This window comes from Podarcis tiliguerta, assembly GCF_965153285.1.
Source record: "Podarcis tiliguerta genome assembly, chromosome: 14".
NCBI classification, from domain to species: Eukaryota; Metazoa; Chordata; class Lepidosauria; order Squamata; family Lacertidae; genus Podarcis; species Podarcis tiliguerta.
In genome coordinates, this window is record NC_139547.1 from 9,336,325 (window position 1) to 9,362,173 (window position 25,849).

Consider the following 25,849-nt stretch of genomic DNA (forward strand, 5'->3'; position numbering starts at 1 on the left):
CACAAAGGTGTAGGAGATGATAGAGAGCCATCCGATATCAGCATCATGGAGGAACCCATGATGATTGAGGAAACTACCTATGTATTAAACCTCTGTACTGCAACATGTGTATGATGGTAACAAAATCAAACAGCAAAAAGGTAATAAAAGAACAAACTTTTTCAGGGATAAGGTAAGTAACGTTCTTCAGTGATCACTGTTAGGGCCCTGTTTTGCAGTATTTTTATTGCTGACCTAGGGACACAGAGGAATGCGTTGAAGCTTGCAGATGAAAACATAATACAGTAGCACCAGTTCAAAAAACGTATTTGAAAAACCACACAAGACTATCAGGACAATCTTTCAAACTAGAAAAATATGAATGGGATTCTCACTAACTAAGCATTTGGTGGGTATATTTGTTGGAAGTTAAGAGAAAAATAACATTTGCTGATTACACCCATAGTATTCAAATGGAGACATGGGCCATTTGAAGAGGCAAATTACTTTGGCAGGGGAGCCGAGACAAGTGGAAATTCTTTTGCAAAAGACGCTGGTACATTAAGTAGATTGCTTTTCCAGTGACCTCATCTTCGTAATCAAGCAGCTGCTTGGTTCTAGAGAGGGTTTGTGTGTGACTTCTATACTTGTGCCTGCAGATACTTGCTCAGACTGGATACAGTAGAGCTAAGGGATGTGGACAGAAGCTCAAACTGGATTACATACAGTGTACCACTAACTGGCAAATACTCATTAGCAACAAGGAGGAAGGGGTAATTAACTGGCTGTTGTAGCTTGCCAAAAATGACACTAGAGGGTAGCAAGAAAAACTTTCTCATTCACTGGATTTGTTTTGCTTTTTAGAGATAATCATGTGTATGAACAGAGAAGTACTTTAAAGTTGCAAGATCAGTGAGTCACTAGTGTAATATTATGAGAAACAAATGCCATTTAGGATCTAGCTGATCACAAATTACTACTAATAGAAGTACTGGGATTTTTATGTACCAGCTGCAGCAAGGACACAAGTGAATAAAATACAAAGTGAACAGAAATAATTTCGAAATGCCAGAAATGCATTTTGGCAGTTCTGACAACCAGGGGCAGGAGGTTCTGGAACAGGGCCTCCAGAGCAAGATACAAATTGTTTCATAAGGGAGCATAATAAATTTCATGTCCTCTAAGGAACCTTACCTTTTCCCATAGTTTTAAGAAATAGGCTGAATGCAAATATGTTCATGGACCAATTAGTAACTTACTTAGCAAGTTTCCTATGCCCTGTATAGAGATTCTTCTCCCTATTTACACAATATTCACCAAGTGCTTATAGTCCCACATAAAGCAAATTGCCATTTGTATTTACCATCTTTTCTTTTTCACCAATGAGCATCTGTGTATGACTTACTTCTGACAACCAGATCATGGTAGACATTGAGAAAATGTGTGCAATGAGTACCAGGACTTTTCTCTAATGCACTGAAAGTACCAATGCTTAGCGTTGCAAATTCCTCAGTAGACACCTAATCCCTCTCTTTACTCGTAATACAATGCCAGCTTCCACTGGGTGGGAGGAGACAACTTTATTCCCATACATTCCTCTCCAGAACCCCAATTCCAACACTTCCCATGTCAAGCAGTAGCCCCTTACCTAGGTGAGAAACATACTGGCCACTTCTGGGGTAGGACCCCATAGGATTCTGCAGAACTCCACCTATGAAGACTAAATAGCAGATACCTAGCTACAAAAAAAGCATATTGCACATGTATTCCCTCCTAGACTGTCTATATTTTTGCTTTTTTGTAACAGTTGAATCATCTTAGCAAAAACCAATATAAGCAAGTTTGGATACCATTGTTTCACATTGACATCAGTTAAACAGACAAGGAAAGTGTTTGAATTGTATGTTATGAATGAAGCTTGAAGGAACTGGCTGTCTTAAGAAAATATAAGCAGGATAGTTGTCTTCCATTCTACAAAAGAAAGCCATTAAGGGAAGGATGAGATGAAGCTTCAAGCACCAAATAGTTTTCAGAAAAGTTTCCTGGTTGTTTATTCAGCATTAAGCACTAATGCATGCAGTAGTGCTTAATTCCTAGTGGGAGAGCATAGGATTGCTTTGTTTATAAGCATACTGCAATCCATTCCTAGGTTTCTCAAGAAAAGCTGGCTGCAAGGGCATCAGTCAGAGCTGCCAGCATAAAATTTTCCCATCTCCAGCTGGGGAGGCTAGATTTGAGTACTTGTTGCTTTATCCTCCAATTATAATTTTCACCCATTTATTCAAAATCTCCACTCAGAGTTTTACATCCACTTCCACTACAGAATGCAGTGAAAAACAGCAGAACTATTACAAATCTGGGAAAGGGGTGCTTATGCAGTTCTTTCTCTCTAAAAATCAGGGTCAGCTTCGCATGTTTTTTGAATGCCCCTTTTTATTGAAAGCTGTACTAATGCAGTGTTAATACTAACCTAATAAAAAGGCTAGAAAGAGCACAAAGCTTCTCAGGAACCCACAGTGTTGGTTACTCCAGGGGGGTACCACCACCTAGGCTTTGCTAACAGTGTTACTGTTCCTCACATACCTATGCCCAAAGCATGCCTCCTGCTTAAGTCTGAGTGAACACAAAAGTATACAGTTATTTAAAATGAAAGCCAAATAACCAAATGAACAGAAAAGCCCAACGCTAATTTAACAAGTCAGATCTGTGTCCCTCTTCACCTCTGAGCTCCTTGCCCATTGGGTGGCTGGACAGGATGTCTGTCCACTAGGCTAACCAGCAGACAACAGAGCTGTATGAAAGGGCTCCATTTACCTTCCATTTACTATTGTGCGATTACATGTGCAGACTTTATATTATTCACTAGGTAACACATTTCAATGGAAAAGTCAACTCAGAAGATATACAGGTCACTCTAACAATAAGAAATGCAGTTTCAGTCCAGAAGAATTTTGTTTTTCCTTTCCTCCGAAGAGGAGTTTTAGCCCCCTCTCGTCTTTGAAGCATGTTCGGGTCCCACTGAAGTGCTGCACTGGGTCTAATCATCATCAGAAGAGACCTGATCCAGGGGGTATACCATGAACAACACATCTGGTCGTGATGGGACACAGGGATGGCCAGGCCTCACAATTTCAAAGCCCAAAAAACTGAATGTCTTCAGTAATGCAGCTGCAAAGACAAAGATTGGCAACATCAGATAGGTGTGGTTGTAAACAAGCTGTGCTCCTAATGCAAATTCCATGACTTTAATTGTATACAGAAGAAACCATTCAACAACAGTCTGCGAAGGTTGAAAAAAGTTTCTTCCCTGGCTCGGAATTGTCTAGTAGGTCTTGCCATAGTTCATACCCCTTTTCTTGTCCGTTCTGCGCTGCAATCCTGTTGGTTACTGGTTCGTAATACCTGTCATCCTACTCAACAATAGTTCAGTCGTATTTCTTACCTCTCCCCCACTCCCGCTAGCCACCAAAAGAAAAACACAATGTTACACTAGAAAGAAGCAACTCGGTTAGGTGTTAAGGATAGCCAAATGCCAACCATTAATGGCAAGTTCACACGTAATACTCAGCCAGACCTCGGCAAAGTGTGAACATGCAAGTATGCAGATACTCACAATAAAAATCCTAGCCACTTCACTCTTCCCCTGGCATTGCATTGCACAGGGCTAAGCCATCGTTTGGCTTAGATCTGGACACAACCTAATAGTTTGCCAGCCCCAGACAAACCATAAGCAGTAAGCCAGGAATGAAGTTTGGTTATAGCTCATGCTTTCTGGGGAGGCAAGCCATAATTCAGATGTAATGCTAAGCCTTAGCCCTGGGCTCTGCAACAGGGATGATCAGGGGGAGGAGTGGCTGGAGTTTTACTGCGAACCCTAGCACACTCCTACATTCACACTTAGCTGTGGTTTGGCTTAGTGCGGATCAGGATCCAATAATTACATTGATGTACAATCCTCTTTTTAAATATAAAGTCTGATTTTGAAACTGATAATGTAAATACAAACCTGAAAAGACCAGAGTCCTGGAGCCAGATTCTAGACCACCTCTAACAAAAAACTCCTCAGAACAGTTTTAATCAATATGCAATTTAATTCCTTTGCTTCTAGATAAGCTTACTGTGAACAGGTCACTCAATGCACAAAAGAAGCAATTCAGAGGAAAACTGGCATAGAAAGGATTTGCAGTTCCTCTTATAGTACTGCCACTGTTACAACATGCACCTTCAATTAGTAATTATATGCTTTACACTGAATCCCTAAACTTCCTTGATTTAATCTTCTATCTATAGAAGCTTAACGCATTTTCTTAAGGTCTGGAAGAGGACAGAGGCATTGAAAGTCCAGTTCATCAACCTCACTTAAACCTGATTTAAGAACTTGGGCATCCAGCCAAATACAGCTATTGCACAGGCATGCAAAGCTAACAAGAGAATGTTACTTCCTTTCTCATTTGAACCAAAGAACTGTAGTATTCTGACTGGAAACATATGTAGCAATCTTATGTGTAGTTACCCAGGAATAAGCCCTATTTTGAGCATTCTGGGTAAGTTGCACTCAGTCCTCCAATATTTCAAGAAATGCTACAACACCATTCAGACTATCCCCAGCAAAGCCCTTTAAAAAAACAACACCCCACATACATTAGTTTAGAATACCACACTTGGCACCTGCAGGAAAATTCACCCCCAGAAATTTACCCCCAAAAATAATGGCTACTTTTGCTACTCTGCAAGCCCCAAGGTTAAGATTGGTGGGGATAACAAGAGGCTAAAGCACTAACCTCTGTCTTCTCTGCTTTTTCGGAAGCAAATAAAGACATAACTTGCTTTCATTTTTTCTTCAGCAAATTCCAACAGTGCTAATAATCTGCCAGGGGAAAAGGGAAAAAAATCACATCATACAGACACAATTTCCCTGGATAATTTGTTAGCTTATTGTAGGGTCTTCAATGTGACGGACACTCACCCCAACTCACTATTTTGCCAGACTGTCAGAAAAGACACAGAAGTGCCAAGAAAAGACTTTGCATTTTTTAGGGGGGAAGGGGAGTCAAAAGTAGAAATTTAACATGGCTGCTAATGAGCATATGCACAGCAGCACACAGGAGGAAGGCAAGATGTTACACACAGGTCCCATGAGTTGTATATTTAAGTTCCAGAAGGGTATGTTATTGTCACTAAATCCTCCAATTTCCTTGGAAGATCCCAGAGTGATGGAATCTGTTGCACAGGTGGGGATAAATATGACTAGACTCAGGTCACTTTATTTCAGTAAAGCCAGCACAAAAACAATGGAAAAACTGCAAGGGTATAACTTAATGCAAAGATCTAGGAACACCATGCAGATGTACCCATTATAATTAAATGGCCTAGGGAAACAAAAAGGTATTTGAACTAGTCACTTACAACATCACAGCATGGACATCAAGTATGCAAGACTCTTGGGAGGGCATTCTGTAAATGGGGTGCCACTACTGAAAAGACCCCTCTCCCTCGTAACTACCTCAAGCTCACCCTTAGACTGGAGCAATGAAATAAGGGGAGCAATGAAACCCAACACATTCCAAAATGCTGCAGATTCAGGGGTTGGTCTACTCTGCATAACCCTCATGCCAAGTTCTGAAATACTGTACAAGCCAAAGCACAGGGTGACCTCAGCCCTAACCCTCTGGTTAGCCAGGCATCGCTTGCCACTGATTTAGCAAGCTGCAGTTAAAAATCAGGCTTTAATCATTGCTTAAGTGAACAATGGCCACAAGAGTCAAAAGCAGCAGCAAGCAGAGATTAACTTGGAAGGGATTTTGTTAATATGATAATGATCCATTTTAATTATAACCTTCAAGCTGCTTATTTTAGCTGGCTAAAAATAAACAGTTATGCAATTGTACTGAAACCATGCCAACAGCAGAAGTACTGTCAAAAGAGTGCTGTTAAGAGGATGGGATGAATGGGCTGACACATTTATAAAAAGGAGATATAAAGGCTAATTGCCCTTAAAAATTGTGTTGTCACCTTTTTTTGGATATCAAGTTATCCGTGTACTAGTAGAGCCCATGTGCAGGAATCCAGGGAATCCAAAGAGGGAAGAGAATGTTTTCCAACACTCGCAGAGAAATAAGGAGCAATCAGACATATCCCACCTCCCACAGCACCCAAGTACAAGATAGTGGGGTGCTCATTTCTTTACTTACTTTCCTCAGTGAAACACAAAGGCCAGCTAATCCCTCCCAGTCATCACCTGGAGGGATAACTGGTTTCCATTTCAAAGCAACTGAGATGGGAAAGAAATGGGTTCTACAATAACACCCTTTTGGTGAGCTGTCTGAACACAAATTTCTACCCCCGCTCTCTGAAACAAAGCGAGTCTGAATTCTCCACAGCTACTAGGGGAAGGGACAAACCAGGAAATACTTTCATGAGTTCTTAATCGTGCTCCCTCTCCTTGAACCTGAATTTCAGTGTCTTAAATCATTATTTCAGTCCACCCAGCAAGCAAAAACAAGGATAGGACAAAGAAGGAAAACAGATTACCAATTCTCATCTTGCCAACCAAGGGTGGAATCCCAAGTTGGGCAAGCAGACTTCTACTTGCACAATGAGACTTCAATATCCTCTCCTCCCTGCCAGCACACCACTATAATGTTCTCATGGTTCCCCTCCACCTCCGGAAGCAAATTTTGTAGAAGGCTACAGGGCTAGGATGGGGAGAGCTCCGTTAGTGTGTGGTGAAGAGGGTAATGAAATCACACTGCACAAGCAGAAGTCTGTTCTCACGCTGGGATAGTATTGGATACAACTGAAAAGCATGTACTGTCCACAGCATATATCAAAATATGATAAATTCAGCATCTGTCAAAAGGGGTAAATTCATTAAGAATTGGTTACCTCAAACTCAAGAAAAACTACTCTGGCAGGGAACAAGAAGGTGCTGTCTCTAAACTAATCTCTCTGAAGCAGATACAAGCAGCATCAGATGTGGAGGGAGAAAATAGATGAATATATTTCAACACTTAGATCTGGGTTGCTTGATTTTAGAGGAGACCAATGATACAGTGTTAGAAACTTAGATATGAAAGCTAGGAGCTAAATGGCGCCTTAAACCTAGGCTATGGGCACTGCAACAGAATGTCTAGGCACGCTTTTTTATAACAAGAATACAAAGCTGAAAATGAATGAACTGCAGCTAATACCTTATATTCATTTTTTACTGCCCAAAACAAAGCCATACTTCCCCTGGCTGCCACCCTAATATTCTTATGAGGGTCCCTTCTCCAGTCATCAAAGTGGCTGGAAGTGGGGAAGCAGAAAAAGGTCCTCCTTTTGTTACAGCAGTGGCAGTTTTTATCTGAAATTTTAGGCGCAGTACTGCTCCCAGAGCTCAGAAACTGCTCGCGTTCATGAAATTTCCTGTCACAAAACGCTCCTAGAACAATGGGAGCTTCAAAGGCTGCATAGATATAATGAGTGTAACTGAAACCTAATGGCAGGGTTTATTCCACCATGCAGCTGGACAATTTTTTGTACAGTGTCAAAAATAAATTGTACGGTAAGAAGTTAGTTTTTGCAAATTAGGCATATGGGATTTAATAAGGAACTAAGTAGTTTCTTTAAAAAAAAAATGAGAAAAGACAGAAAATGAAGATGAATACTGGTGTCTTTCAAATCATCAGAACCTTAACAGTGTATTATAGTATATAATGAGGCTAACTACTTAACTAGTCAAAGGCACTGATTCATAGTGAATTCTACTTAAACAGTATATGTCATTACATCCCAGCAGAAAACTGCCATGGTGGTTCCTTTCACATTATGCTAAGCGTGTTAAAATTTCTTTTGTTTCAAGAGGCAGTAGGGGAGGTTGGAGGTCAGCTTCAAAGTTATGGTTTGTGGGGGAAGGAAGTCTCTGAACCCAACTCTAAGTTAAGTAAGGAAGATAACTTATTCCCACCCCCATTCTTTTCAAGGCACCTCTATTTTTCTTGGTTTCTTGTTGTCCTTCATTTTCACAAATTTCCTGTCTTTTCTTCTTTCCCTGTTCTTTTTTCCTTCCTTTCTGTCTCTCTACAAAAAAGTCGGGGGAGGGCACTGTGCTGGCCACTTGTACAGTTGGGGGCAAAAAGCTTAGAATAAACCCTAGTGTTTGGGGTGAGCAGTGAGGCAGCCAAGCATGCTGATGACAAAATTTGTTTAAAGTGTTTAAAACAAACAAAAATTGCAACGTGCTAGCTCCAAACATTTTTCTCCCATCTGGATGAATGGGCATTAGAATGGCAAATGCAATTTCATGTAAACATGTGTAAAGTGATGCACATAATTTCCACCAGTTTTCCTGGATAGATGCTCTATATTTCTAGATCCCTCTTTCAGCAATTTCACACCAAAATTATTTTTAAAATGTTCAGGTGGATGGGAATCAGGGCTGTCCATTCTTTTATGTCAACAAGGCCTGGAATTTTGCCTCTTGTCTCCACTTTTTGCCTCAGACTCCTTTCCTGAGAAAGTTAGTTTAAGCAGAGGGATCTGTCCCACATTTTCCACTGTAAAGACAAATGCAAATAAATTATCCAGCTTCTCTTGCAACTCTCCTTTTCCCCCTTCAGCACACCTTTGATTCCTTTGTCTACAAGCACTTTAGTAGAGTATGAGACTTAATCTCAGGGTCGTGAGTTCGAGCCCAACATTGGGCAAAAGATTCCGGCATTGCTGTTGGTTGGACTTGACCCTTGTGCTCCCTTCCAACTGTACAATTATATGATTCTATAATACCATGATAGCTATAGGCTCAAACACTTACCCTTCTTTACTCCCATCAGCTAATACACCATCAGGGATTTCCACAAAAAGACTCTGATTGGATAGCACTGCATCCCAAGAGGAGACCTTTACTTCCGTAACTTTGTACTGGAAGTGGACAATGTGTGGTTTCCCATCGTGCACTGGAAGATCTTGGTTAACAGTGAGCTTCTCATCCTTAAAGAGTCACAGAATAAGATTTAAAAGTGTTAAAAGGAAGTGCCAACGAGAATATGATATTCATTTTTTCTTTATTGCCATGAGGACTAAAACCTAAAAATACTCTATTTTTAAAACAAGTACTGAATGTCAGTGCTTCTACTTAATTAGAAAGTTTGCTCAGTTACAGCTTAAGTTAATTTTCATAAGAAACTATTACATATGTTGCTTTTGATGACACGGTCCAACATCTCTGAAGACTGGGTCTTTTGATCCCTAAATCCTATCCCCTCGGCAATCTTCAGGTGGGTACACCTTACGAAATAACTTTCTGCCAAGAGAATTATCAAAACCTGAACAAACTTATTTTGCCCTAAACCACTAGACATTCTCCTGGATAACTTAATTTGTGGCATATAGAACTGCACAGGGAATACTTTAAAGCTCTGCTTCTTCATAAGCATGGGATCTTCTCTTGTTCAAATCAGAAAGCAGGACAGCAGCTACAAAGCAACTATTGTCAACTGTGTGGGTTGTTGCTTTTTAAAGAAAAACAGCCAAGCGTATTTTTTCTCCATTTCTTGACTGGATACAGAATATGATCCAACTATGAACTTGACAGATAGATGTGTACATTTTAACAGAATCTTAAAAGTCGCATTGCATAAGAAGATTAACGAGGTCCAGACCGGTCGCCCCTGTAAGTTAATTAAATATTAATAAAATAGGTTGGGTTACAAAATTAATTTTTGTATGAAGACTTCAAGCACCATCTTAGAAAATGCACTCCCACTTCTGGAATAGCTCTTCTAAGACCACACCAGCAGTGATTTCCGAGTATTAACTAAAAGCAAATATATCATCTTCAAGATTAGTTTAAATTGTATAAAAACCCAGAATTAATCAACCAAATTAAAACCCCCGCTATCAACTAATTTTTTTTTTATTAAGTGTATTTTAATCCACTGTGTGACTAACACCCTAGTATTACAAAGATTACTTGAATGGCAACTCTGCATTTCAGGAGAATCTCACTCAACTGCTCTTCTCACCATGTTTTTGTAGTACAACATACTGAACAAAATGAGTGTTGTTACTATGCAAGCATCAAATGATGAGCGGTTGTGTCAGAACAATATTTAAATGAGTTGTGTAGAGAAGGTGAATATTTCCCTTTGTAAAGACACAAATATAAGGAACCATTTGCAATCAAAGAACTGCTCAATTCAACATGGGAGGCCAAAAAAAGAAAGAAAGAAAGAAAAGAAAAGAGAAAAGAAATCACACCAGAAGCATATGATAACCAATATTCACAGGCATTAAGAACTAGTAATAGTCAGCCAGTATTCTTTGGTGAGATCCAGAGATGACTATGAATAGGCCTTTTCTACAGCACAGCTTCAACACTGTAGCTTCCTGTTTAACACTGGCCTACATGGCATGTTTGCAAATATAACTCTTCTACTCCTGGAAAGTAGGAAAAAGCAAAACTTCAGAGACCAGATGGCAAAGGCTTGAGATTTGCTAGTCACAGATTTATCAGGATCCACAGTACAAAATGAGAATGGTGAACAGTTTCAACCAGTCAGAATCAGCTGTGGCTACTGGTCTCTTCAGATTAATCTATAGATGGCTCTGCAGCTGCCCACCCTTTCCAGTTTCTAATCTGAATACTGAAAAGAAATTCATTTGCCTCTTTATTCCTTTTTCATGGCAATAAAACATTCAGAAACCCATTCTATGAGTCAAAACACTAGCTTTGTAAGTGTTATGGAAACACAACTCTGGGGAGAAGAGCAGTTGGGTAATTATTTAGAGCAATCCAGAGGGAGAATTGAAACCTAGTGTTGTTTTCTCCATTATACACACTCCAAATCGGTACTGGCTTGGTGCAGACTGCCATTTCGCTATGCTTCCTAATTTGTTGTATCATAAAAAGCAAGCACTGGGGGGTGCTGAGAAAGGGTACCCAAGGTCCATTATTTGAAGAAATAGCCCGGACTACAGTACTGGAAGTAAATGCTTGACCTATTCTGTTTGAAGAGCTTTGAATTAAAGAATATCCATTGCATTCTTTGATGTGCGTATTCTTGAACATAAGTACATTCCCTCAAACAAGGCTTATTTAACAACACCCAAAGACATCATCCCAACCACACAAAAAAGCTACATCATACAAAGGCAATCAGTCTCTAGACATTAAACTAGGCTCACCTTATATATCAAAGCTGAGAGAGAAGGATCCCTGCCAACCCCTCGCCCACCGGGGATCTTCGACAGTGGGTGAGGGGCATCAGGAGCACCACAGAGGCCCTGGGACAATGTGCCTGCAGCACTGTAGTTGGGGGCAGTTACTCAAAGGCAAAATACTACTGGAAGAGAGAGAGAAAAAGCACAAGGTTAGATTTGCAAGGCCGGACAGGATTCAGCTGAGACTCCAAGCATGTCAGCTTAGGCTGGGCCCAATGCATTCTGCAGGGCCGGCTGGCCTGCCCATGAAGTGAGGTGGGGCTCTTGCCTCAGGCGGGGGCTGCTGCGGCTGCACCCTGCTGCTGCACTCTCCCCGCTGCGCTTGGACTGCTGCTGTGCTTGCAACCTGGCTGCCAGACCTGCAGGGCACAGCAGCAGCAAGAAGGGTGCAGGACCAGACATGTAGGGTAGGGGGCAGTGGCGGCAGGGTGTTTTTCCTCAAGCAGCAAAAACGTCCCAGGCCAGCCCTGGCATTCTGGGTAGGCAGCTCTTAGACAAGTGGCAGAGAAAATGATTCCTACTGAACAGGGAGTGTGAATAGCAAACCCCTTCTATTGGCAGAAGTCCCAGATGACTAAAAACACATGATCAGATGAGCATACGTTTTTCAATAAACAACTAGAAATAGAGCGACAAGATTCTTGAAGGAGCGGAGTTAGGTTTCATGTTTTCAGAAAGGGAAAGAGAAGAGCACTGGCACTTCAAACCTTGTAACACATTATTCTAAGATTAGTGCAATGCTGCCACTCAGAAGTGATCCTTATCTGATGTAAATAATAATAGATGTGGCCCCTTTTGTTACATGAAGGCATGAAAGCAAAGGGGAGCGGAAGCTTGCCAGTGTGATTTCAGATGTTATAAATTATTCCTGGATACTGCAGGTGCTTCAGATGTGGGGATCGCCTGAATCTCCTTTAAAAAATAGTCTACCCAAGAGAGCAGAGTCAAATTAGTCAAACATATTTTCTGGCCAAATGTAGCTCTTCATTGGGAAAAATCAAGACAAGTGTTGCTCACTTATCTCTCTGAAGGTTTCTTTTTGCCTAGCACACACTGAATAAATTTGTCTCTGCACCCTCCTACAGGTTTTTTAATGCTTCTTACAATGTCTGAAGCAGCTCTGAAATTAGGAGCTTTCTGTCTTCACTTTAATAAAACATGAACAGCACACTTCCCATTTGCAATTTTGACATGGTGAAGTTACCAGAATAATATAATTAGTATTTCTTTCAAATCAGTTCCTAGTTCCTGTAGATATTGCACAACAGCAAATGCTTAGTGTTCCACCTGTTCTTTTACCACTGTACTCAAACAAAGCAGCACAAGATTACCATTTAATCATTTTGGTATGCTGGGCCCTGACATAATGCTAGGTGACAATAAAAATAATGCACAGCCAGTAAGAAAATATGCTCAAGCTGAATTAACTATTGCACTTCTTGTTCTATCAGATATTTAATGATGCCAAATATTTTGGCCCACTTTCTGCCCCATCCCATTTGGGGAGTGGGATCGTATTTGTCCCAATGTCTTGACACAGGGAGACTATGAAGTGAGAGGCCTGTGTTCATGGGTTCCATTTGCAGAAGCAGACCAGTGGGAGTTGCTGAGAGCTGCCTATTCCTGCCACATGTATACATGCATGTTGCATGTCATATGGGGCTCTTCACAATGACACTGTTGTACTTGCATTTGACATTTCTGTTTTCCAATTATGGCCTTGCACAGTGCAACAAGAGGAACCTTGACCCTGGCACTGAGGTAATACTGCCAATCAATGCTGCCCCTTCCATAGCACACCAACTCATTTGGCACCACATAATATCTATACAGGTATGGCTAAATAGCAGCAGTCCTCTGCACTCATATAGAGGGCAGTCCTTCCAACTGGTGCAAGGCCATTTAGCATCCTACACATCCCAAACACTTCTGTACTAAATAGAATTAGGGCCTTTCCAGCACATGCTTTAACTGCTTCCATACATTATCTCAGTTTTTTTGACAAGACACCTGTAATTTATGACAATTGTTTATCATCATCATTTTACAGAACACTTGTTATAACACAGAGACAGAACAATTCTTTCCTCCCAGGATGGGCAAAACAACCCCCTATTGAAGGAACATGAGCCAACCTACTAAGTGGTTTACTTAAGGCAATGTTACAAATTCGCTACCAAGGAACTTTCAGGCTCAGAGATCATGGTTCTAACCACTGAAATAGGAATGACTTAAAGAGTCTGAAGGTATCTGCCATACTATGCTGTATTTCCTAGAATGTTTGCGGAAAAACAGGCAGCTTTTCAATCTTTCACTCTGTTCTGCAGTAAGAATACTTTCTATCTGAAACTTCCCAAACCAGTTCCCACATGCCAATGTCAAAGGGAGCTGCACATACTTTACAGCACTGAGCAGAGCTCAGACTCAACAAGTTTCAGCTAGAAAATGCAGTCCTCACATGCCGGCTATACTAATTTCCAATACTGGAGCCCCAAGCTAACATACCCTGAACAACAACTAATTAACTTTACTGAAGCCAAGTTAAATTGACTGTATGCCCAGCTTGAAAAGCAAATTGCTTGTACAGAACAAACAAGCATTCTTACAGAAGTTAATTCTGCCCATGAAGACTGATCCAAAGCAGCTGTATTGAAAGTGTCAGCAACTGAACTTGTATACATTAACTCGGCCTGTCTTCATCACCCATATACACTGCAACAATTAACTGACAAGCAGCTCTTCTTTTGTGCTGGTGTCTGGTAGAGACTGGTGAGGCAAAACACTTGACTGTGCATCTCTTCCCATCCCCCTTTGGCCTCCTAATATGGCTGCCAGATGTGCTTGTTTTCGCCAGTCAACAATACAGCATTATTGATGCTGGAGGAAGCTTGAATAATCTAGTGAAGTGGTGAAAATCAAGATTTGTTTCCCCATAAAAAGCAGTTCATTCTTGAAGTGCAAGGTCTTATAAAGAACCTTGGAGGGATGGATTCATCACATCTCTGACTAAAAGATGTGCATGCCTACACACATATACCTATACTTGAAGTTCCTGCAGCCCAACAAAGGGCAATTCTGCACCAAACAGTAGCTGTACGCATTATGCAAATAAGTACAGTACATCTGCATATTTTGTGGAATAGTATCCTTCTGCCAGTCATGGGGGCAGCTATGCAGAACAATGAAGCCCACCCCCTGACTAATGGGAATCTTGCTCAGCCCTCTCTGGCTTCAAAGTGTTCAGGCAAGGCCCATAAACATTCAAGCTCTCTTCCACAAGAAATAAAAACTTTTAAAAAGAAAAGCTGAAATTTTCAGGATACTAAATGCTTTGTCCAGTGATGGTTTCTGTGCTTTTACAATGTAAAATTCACAGAACCCTGAGCTTCTTCAATAAAAGGCACATATACCACCATTGTTGTGAACCTGTATGGAAGTACCACCTAATCTGTGGTATGCATCGCTTACTAGTACGTCTTCATATCTTTAGTCCAAAAAGTGGAACTTCATAGCACTTACACTGCATGCTCACCATTAGAAAAGCACAGCTATCTCACAAGCAGAAATAAAGGAATCAGAACTTAAATCACCCTAAGGATAGAGATGGAGTTAAAGGGCGTGTTATCAAGCCATCATTGTCCATGGTGGGTGTACATTTCCCCATTTTAAGGGGGCATTGTAGTGTTTCAAAACAAAAATCTGCTAAATATCTTTGGCCAGAAAAATAACAGAATCAATCACACAATCTTCAATTCTCTGAAAAAGAGTAATGTATGGCTGCAGCCTAAATAATAAGCCATACTGTATTGATCTGCCATTAATTCAACAATTTTCATACATCACAAGGATATGATCAGCCTACCCTAGTCAACCTCCAATCCCTCTTATTGGGATACTGGAATCAGAAATTACAGGAAAAAACACTGTAGACATTATATTCATGCCTTTGAAAAAGGTCTATATTCTGAAACAATCAAGATGAGAAAACAATCTGTATATGATACACTTGGATATTTGATTGCATAGATTCATCCCAACTGGCAATTAATGTCATCTGATATATTCATTCAATGATGAAGATAGAAAAAAAGTCAAGTATTGCTTCTCCAAAGAAGGGCTTTCATATCATAAAACAAGAGGCAGAAATTCCAAGGTTCCTGTGAAAAAGCAAAGCTGAAATAACTGGGTCAGTAACAACTGGTAAAATTAAAAGACCAACCACAGATTACGTACATCATATCAACTGGAAACCACCAAGTGATGGAAAACAGAATACAACGGAAATTGTAAGTGGCATGGACAAAGAAGCCCGTGTGCATGAGTGAACAGAAGGTTCAAAGGAACTCCATCCCTTGTTTCAAACCTAGTGTTCAGAAACTCATTCTGAGATGCAACACCACATGCAAGAGTTAACCAGAGAAATAACTTAATTACCAAAATGGCAATAGTATGTACACAAAGAAATCAACCAATCTATCAGCTAATCAAGACTTAGGAATCGTAGTAGAGAGGATAAAGTCCTATCCAAAGTAATATTGATTCTGTTTTATCCACAGTAGCATAAACTGCATTCATAATAGCAGCAGACAATCTAACCAAGGAAAACAACAATACGCATCCAGTTGTAGGCTATGAGAGTGCATGTGACCCCTCTGCCTAGTAGCCTGTGAGGATCACTGCTAGGTAGAGAAATTGTTTTCCATATACCACACAAAGAACATAAGTAGACAAGTGGACTTGTACCACTGGGGATTCATTTTTAAGGCTGTTTCAATGTTCTTAGGAGGAGCTCTTCTGCACACTAATGTAAATAATCACTATTAGGCTGTAGCAGAAAAAGAACTTTTGAGCCTTTTGTTAACACTAGGGAAAAAAGTGCTACTCCCAGAATGAAAGAAAGAGCAAAGGACCAGGAAATTGATAAAACACTGTAAAAGACAGTGAAACTGAGACACACATACCAGAATGCCACTGAGTTAACTGTGGGGACTTCCATTATGGAATGACCTATCACAACTCTGATAGTTTAAGTAAACAGACTTGCAATAGTGAGCTTCACAAACATCCTATTTGTGCACTCTATGAATGTTAGAGGACAAATTATACAATTTTGCTTGAATACAAATACCAAACCTGGAGCACAGAAATGGTGAGTATAAAGAATTGGAATCCTAGAGTCAGAAGAGACAACACAGGTCACCAAAGTCCAACCCCCAGCTGATACTAGTAATCTGCTGTTACAGCATTCCTCATAGGTAGCTATCCAACCACTGCTTAGAATCCTCTAACAAAGACAAAGACTTTCCACCATAATTTGTTCAATTGTTGAAAAGGAGTTCTCCTTGATGTTTACCTTAAGTTCCCTTTCCTGCAAACTGGAACCTGTTGGCTCAGGTCATGCAAATTTGCCCTATGATAACAGAAAGAATGGGGAAACTCAGGCCAAGGGGCTCAAAGCAGCCCTCCAGGCCTTTTTGTTTGGATCCTCAAGACTCCTCTCAAGCCCCACACTTTCTTCCTACATATTCATTCAGTCCTAGCCTATTTTCTCCTTGAGTGTTGTCTCCTGTCTAGGTGTTCTTGAACTGTGATCATGTCTGCCTAGAAAAATGATAACGGATTAGGCCCCTTGCGCTGAAAAAGATTCACCACCCCGATCTATGTGAGAGCCCTTCAGATATTGGACAATTACTATTTTACTACTTCTTAATGGTTTCTTCTCCAGACTAAGTATACCCTGTGTGCAATCCACACACAGAGTTGACTCTGTATTTTTCAACATCTACTGATACATCTTTTCAATAAGATAAATACAAGGGTACAAGCAAAAGCAATATTTACCGTAACTGGAAATAGAACACTAGGCTCGTCAGCCAGCCAAAATTTCAAAAGAAAAAACTAGCTGTGTTGCCAGGTAAAAATGCATTCTAGAATGCAGTAATGTTTTGACGTACTAAACTTGATGTTTTTACAACAAACATATTATTTAAAATAGGAAGTCTAAATTAAGTTTTAAACTGCTTTAATGCTTTATTTCATGATGCTCTAATCTGCCCTGGGACCTTCTGGTGAAGAGCAGGTAATATAAATCAAACAACAACAGGATCTTACACTTTGAAGCGAGAGTGATACATGCAAGGCAGATTGTTCATAAACTCCAGTGTATGTTAAAGAGGATCACTACCACACACCACTATTGCTGACCTAATTTCTAGACCTCTGAATGGATAGAATTACTTAACCATTTACATAACACAAGAGGCCTTAAGTAGATTTTAAAAAACATCCTGATGAGTCTCTTATGTTCATCTTACTCAAATTTAACAACACATCAGAGCCCCTTATTCCACTTTGCTGTACTGTAAATTCTGAGTAATGGAGAGTAAAATAACTTTAAGATTGGATTTGTGCTTCTTTGGAAGTTCAGCTGCATGTATGTCTTGGACAAAGCTAAGAACTCCTTCCTTTGAACAGCTGTAAACAAAGGGCCTTCCTGTTTTGCAAAGCATCGAGTTTTTCCAGACATGCATGTAAGCACTTGCCAGCTCAAGTGACAATTTGACTTCAAACTTTTAACTATTCAATTTCAAATTAGAAACTAACATTTTATGTTGGAGAAAAGAAGCTGCATGCCTGAGAAGGCTGTTCCCAAAAGCATTTTAAGCAGCCTCCTTTCTGTTTTAAAATCTGGGCTCTGCTGCCAGGTGGGCTATTCATACATTGGCCTTCCCAAAGAAATATTTGCCTCTTTGAGTCACCTGAAGACATTTTTGACTTTCAATTACTTTCCAGTCTACGTGTGTGCAAGTGCACATACATACACAGATGAACCCAGAGCTTTTTCAAATAGCCACTCTTGGGGAATATACATAGTATATAAGAGCTAGCAAATCTATGTAGCATATCTGGCAAATATCTGCAGGTTTCTGTCTTGTATAAAGAGTTATTTATCAAAATACAGAGTATGAGTGGCTGTAGTGCAGTTTGGAGCACAGCTAATAGCTGGATGGAGGCCAGTACGATGTGGACATGGCAGAGGCCAACAGTGAAGCTCACCAAATGCCATGAGCAAGTCTATGTCTCAGCCTAAACTTCCACAAAAGACAGTCACACAAGTAACTGTAAAAGTGCTTTGTAAATATTCTGCTTAATCTCCTGTATTTTTCTCCTTAGATTTCCTTCAGGCACCTTCACTCAACTCACTTTTGGAAGGTTTGTTCCTACATCTAATTGCAATTTGATTATTGACAAATCACCACAAGCAAAATGTGGGGTGCAGGGTAAAAACTATCACAAGACCCGGAGAAGAACTGCCTACTCTAACTGGTTGTTAAGAGTCCTAGTGCTAAAGTCTGAGCACACTAAAAAAAACAACCCCCTCATGTACTGCAGTTATTAACAGCCTTAGTATAGCTATCCAGTTTTGGGGGTAATTCTGTGTTTCCACAGTAGTACAGTAAACATTATTTAGGCATACCCTAGGGAAGCTGGTTATTCATCAGCCCCAGATACCTAACTATTCAATTACAGAACCAGACCAAACCACAATCCCTAGAGTGTGCGTCCACCTAACTTATTTGTGCATCCACCTTTCTTAAACACGGAGCATCCATGAATAACACAACTAAGCACCCTGATGCTGTTCGGTGTTCTTACAGCCGTTTTGAATGCAATGTGATGTGCTTTCACAAACCTTCCCAAAGTCTTCTGACCAATGGTGTACCAAACCACTATCTGAGTTCCTGGTGCAAGACTTCTATAGTCACTATACCTGTTTCCTGTACCATTTCCTTATCTATTTCCCTCCTATTGATTTGGACTTATTCCTCCTAGTCTGCACAAATTTGCCCCTTGCTCTAACTTGTTAACATACAATGAGTGCACCCAGTGAACAGTCTGGGAACACCTGATGCTTCAGTGAAACTAAGCATCAACTCCTGGATGAGGAGGCTGTAAGGGAGTCTCCACAGAGGTGTTATGCCATTTTAAAATGCAGAGTCACCCCATGGATTGGAGAGTCAGGATCTTAGCTTCAAGGGGGCACGGGGAGGGGGCAAGAGTGGTTGCAGGATTTAACAGTGGATTGCAGAGACGGGGGTGGGGTGGAGACGGGATGGCAGTGGGACAAAGCTGCCTCTACCCATTTACCAGAGGCTGAAAAGGGGGAAGCGAAGACGAAGAGGAAAAAGCTCTCTTCGAAAACAAAGTCCTGCGATCGCGGTGACAACAAAACACCCGCCACTCCTTCGCCCGGCACTTCTGGACGGTTCTGGGGTAGACGTGCAAATCCGCAGCAGGCGGCTCCCACCCTCCCTCGGTCCACTGCCGCCCCCCCCACCCGCCCCTTTTGCACGAGCGCCTGCACAGCGCCCCGCGCTGCAACCAGCCCTCCCCACCAGCGCGGGCGCGCGCCCACAAAAAAATAAAAGCAAGCCCCGCCGCCCCCTCCCCACACGCATTTCGCTCTCTGGCAACTCCACCCCCCTACCCCCCTCCATTTTGTATCATCCGGGTCTATTCTGGGGTTACTGAGGGTAGGCCGCTTCCAAAGGCAGGCCACGATCCTGAAGGGCGGCGACGGTGAGGAGAGGAGATGCGGGGCGAGGTACCCCCCCCCCCCGTCCGCCGCTTCCTTCGGGGTCCCTGAGGCGACGTAGGCCGAAGCCTCCCCTCCTCCGCCCCCTCAATACCTGTCCTGGGTGTTTATCATCCTCGGGGCTCGGCAGGGCGGAGGCGGGGGGGAGGTCGGGAGGAGGCGCTCGCTTTCGGGCCTCACAGCAGCTCCTCCCTTCGCGAGCGCCCAGCTCCGACTGACGGACTGGCAAACCAGGAGCGCGAGCCGCCGCCGCCGCCTGTGATGCCTCCGCCCGCCCCGTTACTCATCTGCATAGCCACGCCCCTCCGCCAGGCTGCCTGGGAAACAGGCCGCTCGAAACAAAGGCGCGCGCGCGTGGCGGAGGGGGGCGGCCGCGCGTACTGCGCAGGCGCGAGATAAGTTGACAGGCGGCACGTGGACAGTTACGTGGGCTTTTTTCATCCAGGGGTTGGTAGAGGTGGGCTGTTGCCTGCGCGCGCCAGTTTAGGATCCGCGCAGCCCCGGCTCGAACGCTGCGCGCGCCTTACCTGTTGCTTTGCAGTGCCGCCTATTCTTATTATTCTGGATAGTTGGCCTTGGTCAAGATTTGACGTTTTCATCCCCAAAGAGTTTTTGATTTGAGTTTCTACTGAAATGAGGCTGCATTTTAATGTTGTATTTTAATCTTGTTTGTAAGTTTTATTTCAATTCAGTTGTTTTATACCTGGTGTTAGCCGCCCTGAGCCCGGTCCTGGCTGGGGAGGGCGGGCTATAAATAAAATTTATTGTTGTTGTTGTTGTTGTTGTTTGTTATTGCTGCTAATGCGGCAGTAAGTCGCGTTCCCAGGTTGGGCTGCGCTTCTTTAGCTGGAGAGCTCGCCTCTGAGCGAATAAGTGTAGGGTTCAGGCACGTGTCGCTGCGCACGCAGAGCCCATGGCCCATTAAGTTCAATGGAACCTACTCCCAAGTACTTGAATATAGGTGGCTGGGTGGCCACGCATTATACTTTTTAGAGGGCAGTCCCTTCTTTGAGGGTGTCCCCTGTTTTAAGGGCTGTCTGCTCAAAGTCCTTTTTTTAAAATGAAGGGAGAACAGGAGAGCCCTTGGAGTTGCCCACCAGCAGTCAGCACCTGGATAGCACACTGAGCAAGCACACAGGCCACGTGGTCAAAGTTCAGTCATACCTCGGGTTACGAACGCTGCGGGTTGCGCGTTTTCGGGTTGCGGACCACGCCGAACCCGGAAGTACCAGAACGGGTTACTTCCGGGTTTCGGTGCTTGTGCATGCGCAGAAGCGCAAAATGACGTAACGCGCATGTGCAGAAGCGCCGTGACGCTTCAGGCTGCGAAGGCTGCGGGTAGCAAACATGCCTCCCACACGGATCACGTTCACAACCAGAGGTATGACTGTAGTCTCTGTTAAGGTGGGAGGCGATATGCATGTATTTGAATTATAATAATTATTATTTTTTCATAATGTGGATCTATGGGTATAAATTAGAACATGCAATTCAAACATGCAATTTCAATGCAAATCTGTGTCACCCTTTTTTTCCTGCGATGCCTTTCCTCTTTTCGCCACCCCACTTAATATAGTTTTACACTGCCACTATCGCCCCCTCTTGTTTTAGTTTGATGTTTCCTTGCCAACTACCTCAAAAAGCTAACTAGACTAAGGTTGCACACATTTAATTAGGTTGGGACCAGGAGTAGGATCATCTGAACACAATTAAACTTCCCAGGAAACATGCATAAGCTTGCACTGCCTGGCTGCAAAGCTATGCACGCTTCACTTTGAGCATGGTTGGTCTTTCTAAAGTTGCATAGGATTAAGCAGCACAAGGTGAATCACTGCAGGATGTGACCTTTGCCCCGCTACTGGGTCAAATGTGCTGTGCAAGCAAGCACTTGTCATGGGAATCCCTCTTCCATCTCTTGACACCCTCCACTGAGCTGCAGCCAGACATCAAGTGTTAAAAATACCTCTTCTTTAATGCTGACGATACAAACTGACTCTTAGAAGAGCTGAAGGCTTAACGGTGACAAGCAAGACAAAGGTTTCTCCCATCACAAGAAATCAACAGCCTAATGCCTAATCTTATTTGCCATGGGACAGGGAGGAATTATTTAATGGCCGCTCACACTTATTGCATAATAGAATTTGCTAAAAATATATTCTAGGGGGTATCTGATCTCAGATGAAACCACCACAGGAAAGATGTGTCCTGTTGCTAAGAAGGAAGGAAGGCGAAAGGGGAAATCTAGTAGGTCTTTAGAATAAGAGATTCCAATAACTAAAATAGGAGACAAGAGCAGGAAAGAAAAGAGCACTAAAGGGGAGAATAAAACAGTTGTTGAGGACCACAGGGATTGTAAACCACCATGCGACCCTCGGATGAAGGACAGTATAGAAATTTAATAAATAAAAATTATATATGTGTGTGAGAGAGGAGAGAAAGAGAGAGAATCACATACAGAAGTTCACTATCTCAGGAGAAAATGCTGGTCAAAAGGTGTCTATTTGTCAAAACCATACAAAAATATGTTTATTAGAGGAAATTTGCATGGAAATGCTGAAGAATTTTCACTGGGCTTTTTGTTCTTTTGTGAGGAGATTCATCAGTTGCTGCAGAAATATGGGGAACTGGATTTAAGACTGGAAAAAATGGAAAACCAATAGAAGCAACATTGACAGATACTTCCACCTGTATTAGCTAGGATAGCTGTCTTCTACAGTGGTACCTCTGGATGCAAACGGGATCCATTCCGGAGCAGCGAAACCCGAAAGTAACGCGTTCCGTTACTTCCAGGTCACCACAGAGCGCAACCCGAAAATGCTCAACTGGAAGCAACTTCAACCCGAGGTATGACTGTACTTCCACTGTCAGAGGAAGATGTCTGAGATGCCTTTCCCAAAATCTGCCCCTGAGCACAGGCTCCTCTGTTCTCACACCTGCCCCAATGCCAACTGTATCACAGGTGACTTTCTTTCTCGCTTCTTTAGATGCTACAAGTCTGCTTCTCCCTATGTAACAGCTTGTTCACTCTACAGGAAGTCAAAATCAATTGGAGTCTGAGTTCAAAAGAAGCCTATTACTGTCATTCTCCCCACCCTCCTTCTCATTTAATGTCCTTATTAGAGGAAGAGCTCTATTTATATTGCTCAGGAAAAACAAAACCAGCCTTTCCCACAGAGGCTGCTGATTGTTACTAAAGGAAGTTGGAATGTGCTACATATTATTTTTAGGATTCACATGGGAAAAAAGCTTGTACTGTTTCATTTCCAACCACGGGGAAATAAGAAAATGGTATCGAGCGCAACATGTTTATTTGATACCAGACTTCAGTCTGCTTCGTACTTTACAGGAGTGTTAACAAAATAAAAATGTTTGTTCCCGTAGCACCTTAGAGACCAGCTACGTTTGTTATTGGTATGAGTGTTGTTGAGGATGGGTTTTTGGGGGGAGAGGAAGAAAGAACCAGGTACTTTGCAATGAGCTCCTTGGAGAAAAGGTTTGGAGGGATGCCATAAATCAGAAACACCCTAAAACTTTAATGCAGATATAGCCAAAGTGCTGCCCTACAGGCGTTGCAGGTTTTGTTGGGACTACAATTCCCATCCAGTCAGCATAGCTAATGGTCAGGGATGATGGGAATTGTAGACCAATGACACTGCTGGGATAGCTCAGCTGGTAAAGCATGAGATTGTTAATCCCAGGGTCGAGGGTTCAAGCCCCATGTTGGGCAAAAGATTCCTGGATTGCAGGGGGTTGGACTAGATGACCCTCATGGTTTCCTCCAAATCTACAGTTCTATGATTCTGTGACACCTGGAGGGCATCATATTGGCTACCCTGGCTTTAATGCATTATTGTGCAACCCTGGAAGTAAGTTATATTGAAATAAATGAACCTTAGTCTCTGTCTCAGGTATGTACTGAGCCTCTTGGGCTTGCTGATCAGAGGGTCAGCAGTTCGAATCCCCACGATAGGGTGAGCTCCCATTGCTCGGTCCCTGCTCCTGCCAACCTAGCAGTTCGAAAGCATGCCAGTGCAAGTAGATAAATAGGTACCACTGCGGCAGGAAGATAAATGGTGTTTCCATGCACTCTGATTTCTGTCATGGTGTTCCGTTGCTCCAGAAGCGGTTTAGTCCTGCTGGCCACATGACCCAGAAAGCTGTCTGTGGACAAACGCCGGCTCCCTCGGCCTGAAAGCGTGATGAGCGCCACAATCCCATGGTCACCTTTAACTGGACTTAACCATCCAGGGTTCCTTTACCTTTTTTAAAAAAAAAAACTTGGAGCAGAACTATTGAATTTAATAGCTCTAGTTAATGATAAACTTAGGTGTGTCCATTAATTTTAATGGGTCTACTCTGAGTAGGGCCAAAGTTGTATACACTCCTTTGAAGCTGACCCGGAAACTACAACTAATCCAGAATGCAGCAGCTAGACTGGTGACTGGGAGCAGCTGCCGAGACCACATAACACCGGTCTTGAAAGACCTACATTGGCTGCCAGTAGTTTCCAAGCACAATTCAAAGTGGTGGTGCTGACCTTAAAGCCCTAAACGGCCTCGGCCCAGTATACCTGAAGGAGCGTCTCCATCCCCATCATTCAGCCCAGACACTGAGGTCCAGCTTCGAGGGGCTTCTGGCGGTTCCCTCACTGCGAGAAGTGAAGTTACAGGGAATCAGGCAGAGGGCCTTCTCGGTAGTGACGCCCACCTTGTGGAACGCCCTCCCATCAGATGTCAAAGAAATAAACATCTATCTCACGTTTAGAAGACATCTGAAGGCAGCCTTGTTTAGGGAAGTTTTTAATGACTGATGTCTTAGGTAAAGGTAAAGGACCCCTGACCATTAGGTCCAGTCGTGACTGACTCTGGGGTTGCGGCGCTCATCTCACTTTATTGGCCAAGAGAGCTTTGGGGTCATGTGACCAGCATGACTAAGCCACTTCTGGCAAACCAGAGCAGCGCATGGAAACACTGTTTACCTTCCTGTAAGATACCTGTAAGATACCTATTTATCTACTTGCACTTTGACATGCTTTCGAACTGCTAGGTGGGCAGGAGCTGGGACCGAGCAACGGGAGCTTAATGTATTTTTAATCTTTTGTTGGAAGCCGCCCAGATTGGTTGGGAAACTCAGCCAGACGGGCAGGGTGGTATTATTATTATTATTATTATTATTATTATTAATTGTTAAAAATGCTGGATTAGGACTGAGAAGACTTGGATGCAAATCTCCATTCATCTTTTAGGCTACATTCACAGAAGCCTAGTACCCAGATCATGAGAGAAGTCATTGTTTTGTCTACTCTGCATTGGACAAGCTGTACCTGGAATTCTGCTCTGGGTGCCACATTTTGAGAAGGACATTGACAAACTGGAGCGGATCCACAACAGCACATCCAGCGGTCTGGAGACCAAGTCCCACCGAAGAGTGGAAGTGAAAGAAGTCAGTGAGGGAGAGCTGAACATTTGGCTGCAGCTGCAGCCAGCTGCCTGGCGAAGGAAGGGGATGGAGCACCCCATACAAGAGAATTGTCTTGGGGATGTTGCTACAGTGCAGCTCTCTTCTTATCCTAGCCCCCACTCTGGTCGTAATTTCTTAGAGTCTCTTCCAATGGCCTTCTGGCATCCCCCCAAAGAGCTGCTACAACAGGAAGGGCAACAGGCCGTGGGAACAGATCCTGTGAGACAGCTCGCGGCAGCGGACAGAGCCAGCTGCTTCCCCTCCTGCCACCCCCACTTTCCCAAGCCCTGTTCAGCACGGAAGCTGGAAACAATATGCCAAACGTGAGCCAAGCACTGGCAGTCCAAACAGACGCAAAATAGACGCACGCGCTGTGCCATGCACCCTGCTTTGCATCCAGCGGTGCCCTTTGCACCTTTCCACAGGCTGCATGTGCCAAATGCGCTATTTGTGCCACACTGTCCAGCTTGAATATCCCACACCAGTCGTGGGCATTGCTAAGCATGTTTTCATGCACAAACTTTAAAATTGCAGGCAGGTTTGAACCAGCTGCAGTGGTACCTCGGGTTAAGTACTTAATTCGTTCTGGAGGTCCGTTCTTATCCTGAAACT

The 25,849-nt window shown here is 42.7% G+C and overlaps 1 protein-coding gene across 1 annotated transcript; it reads right to left on the reverse strand.

Moving 5' to 3' along the window:
- Positions 1-206: 206 nt before the first annotated feature.
- OAZ2 (ornithine decarboxylase antizyme 2) lies at positions 207-20,062 on the reverse strand. Its single transcript, XM_083413222.1, is given in 6 exon segments — positions 207-3,147; positions 4,761-4,846; positions 8,774-8,949; positions 11,146-11,226; positions 11,228-11,300; positions 19,872-20,062. Coding segments are annotated over 6 exon segments (567 nt in total). The 5' UTR covers positions 19,892-20,062; the 3' UTR covers positions 207-3,016.
- Between the last annotated feature and the right edge of the window lie 5,787 nt (positions 20,063-25,849).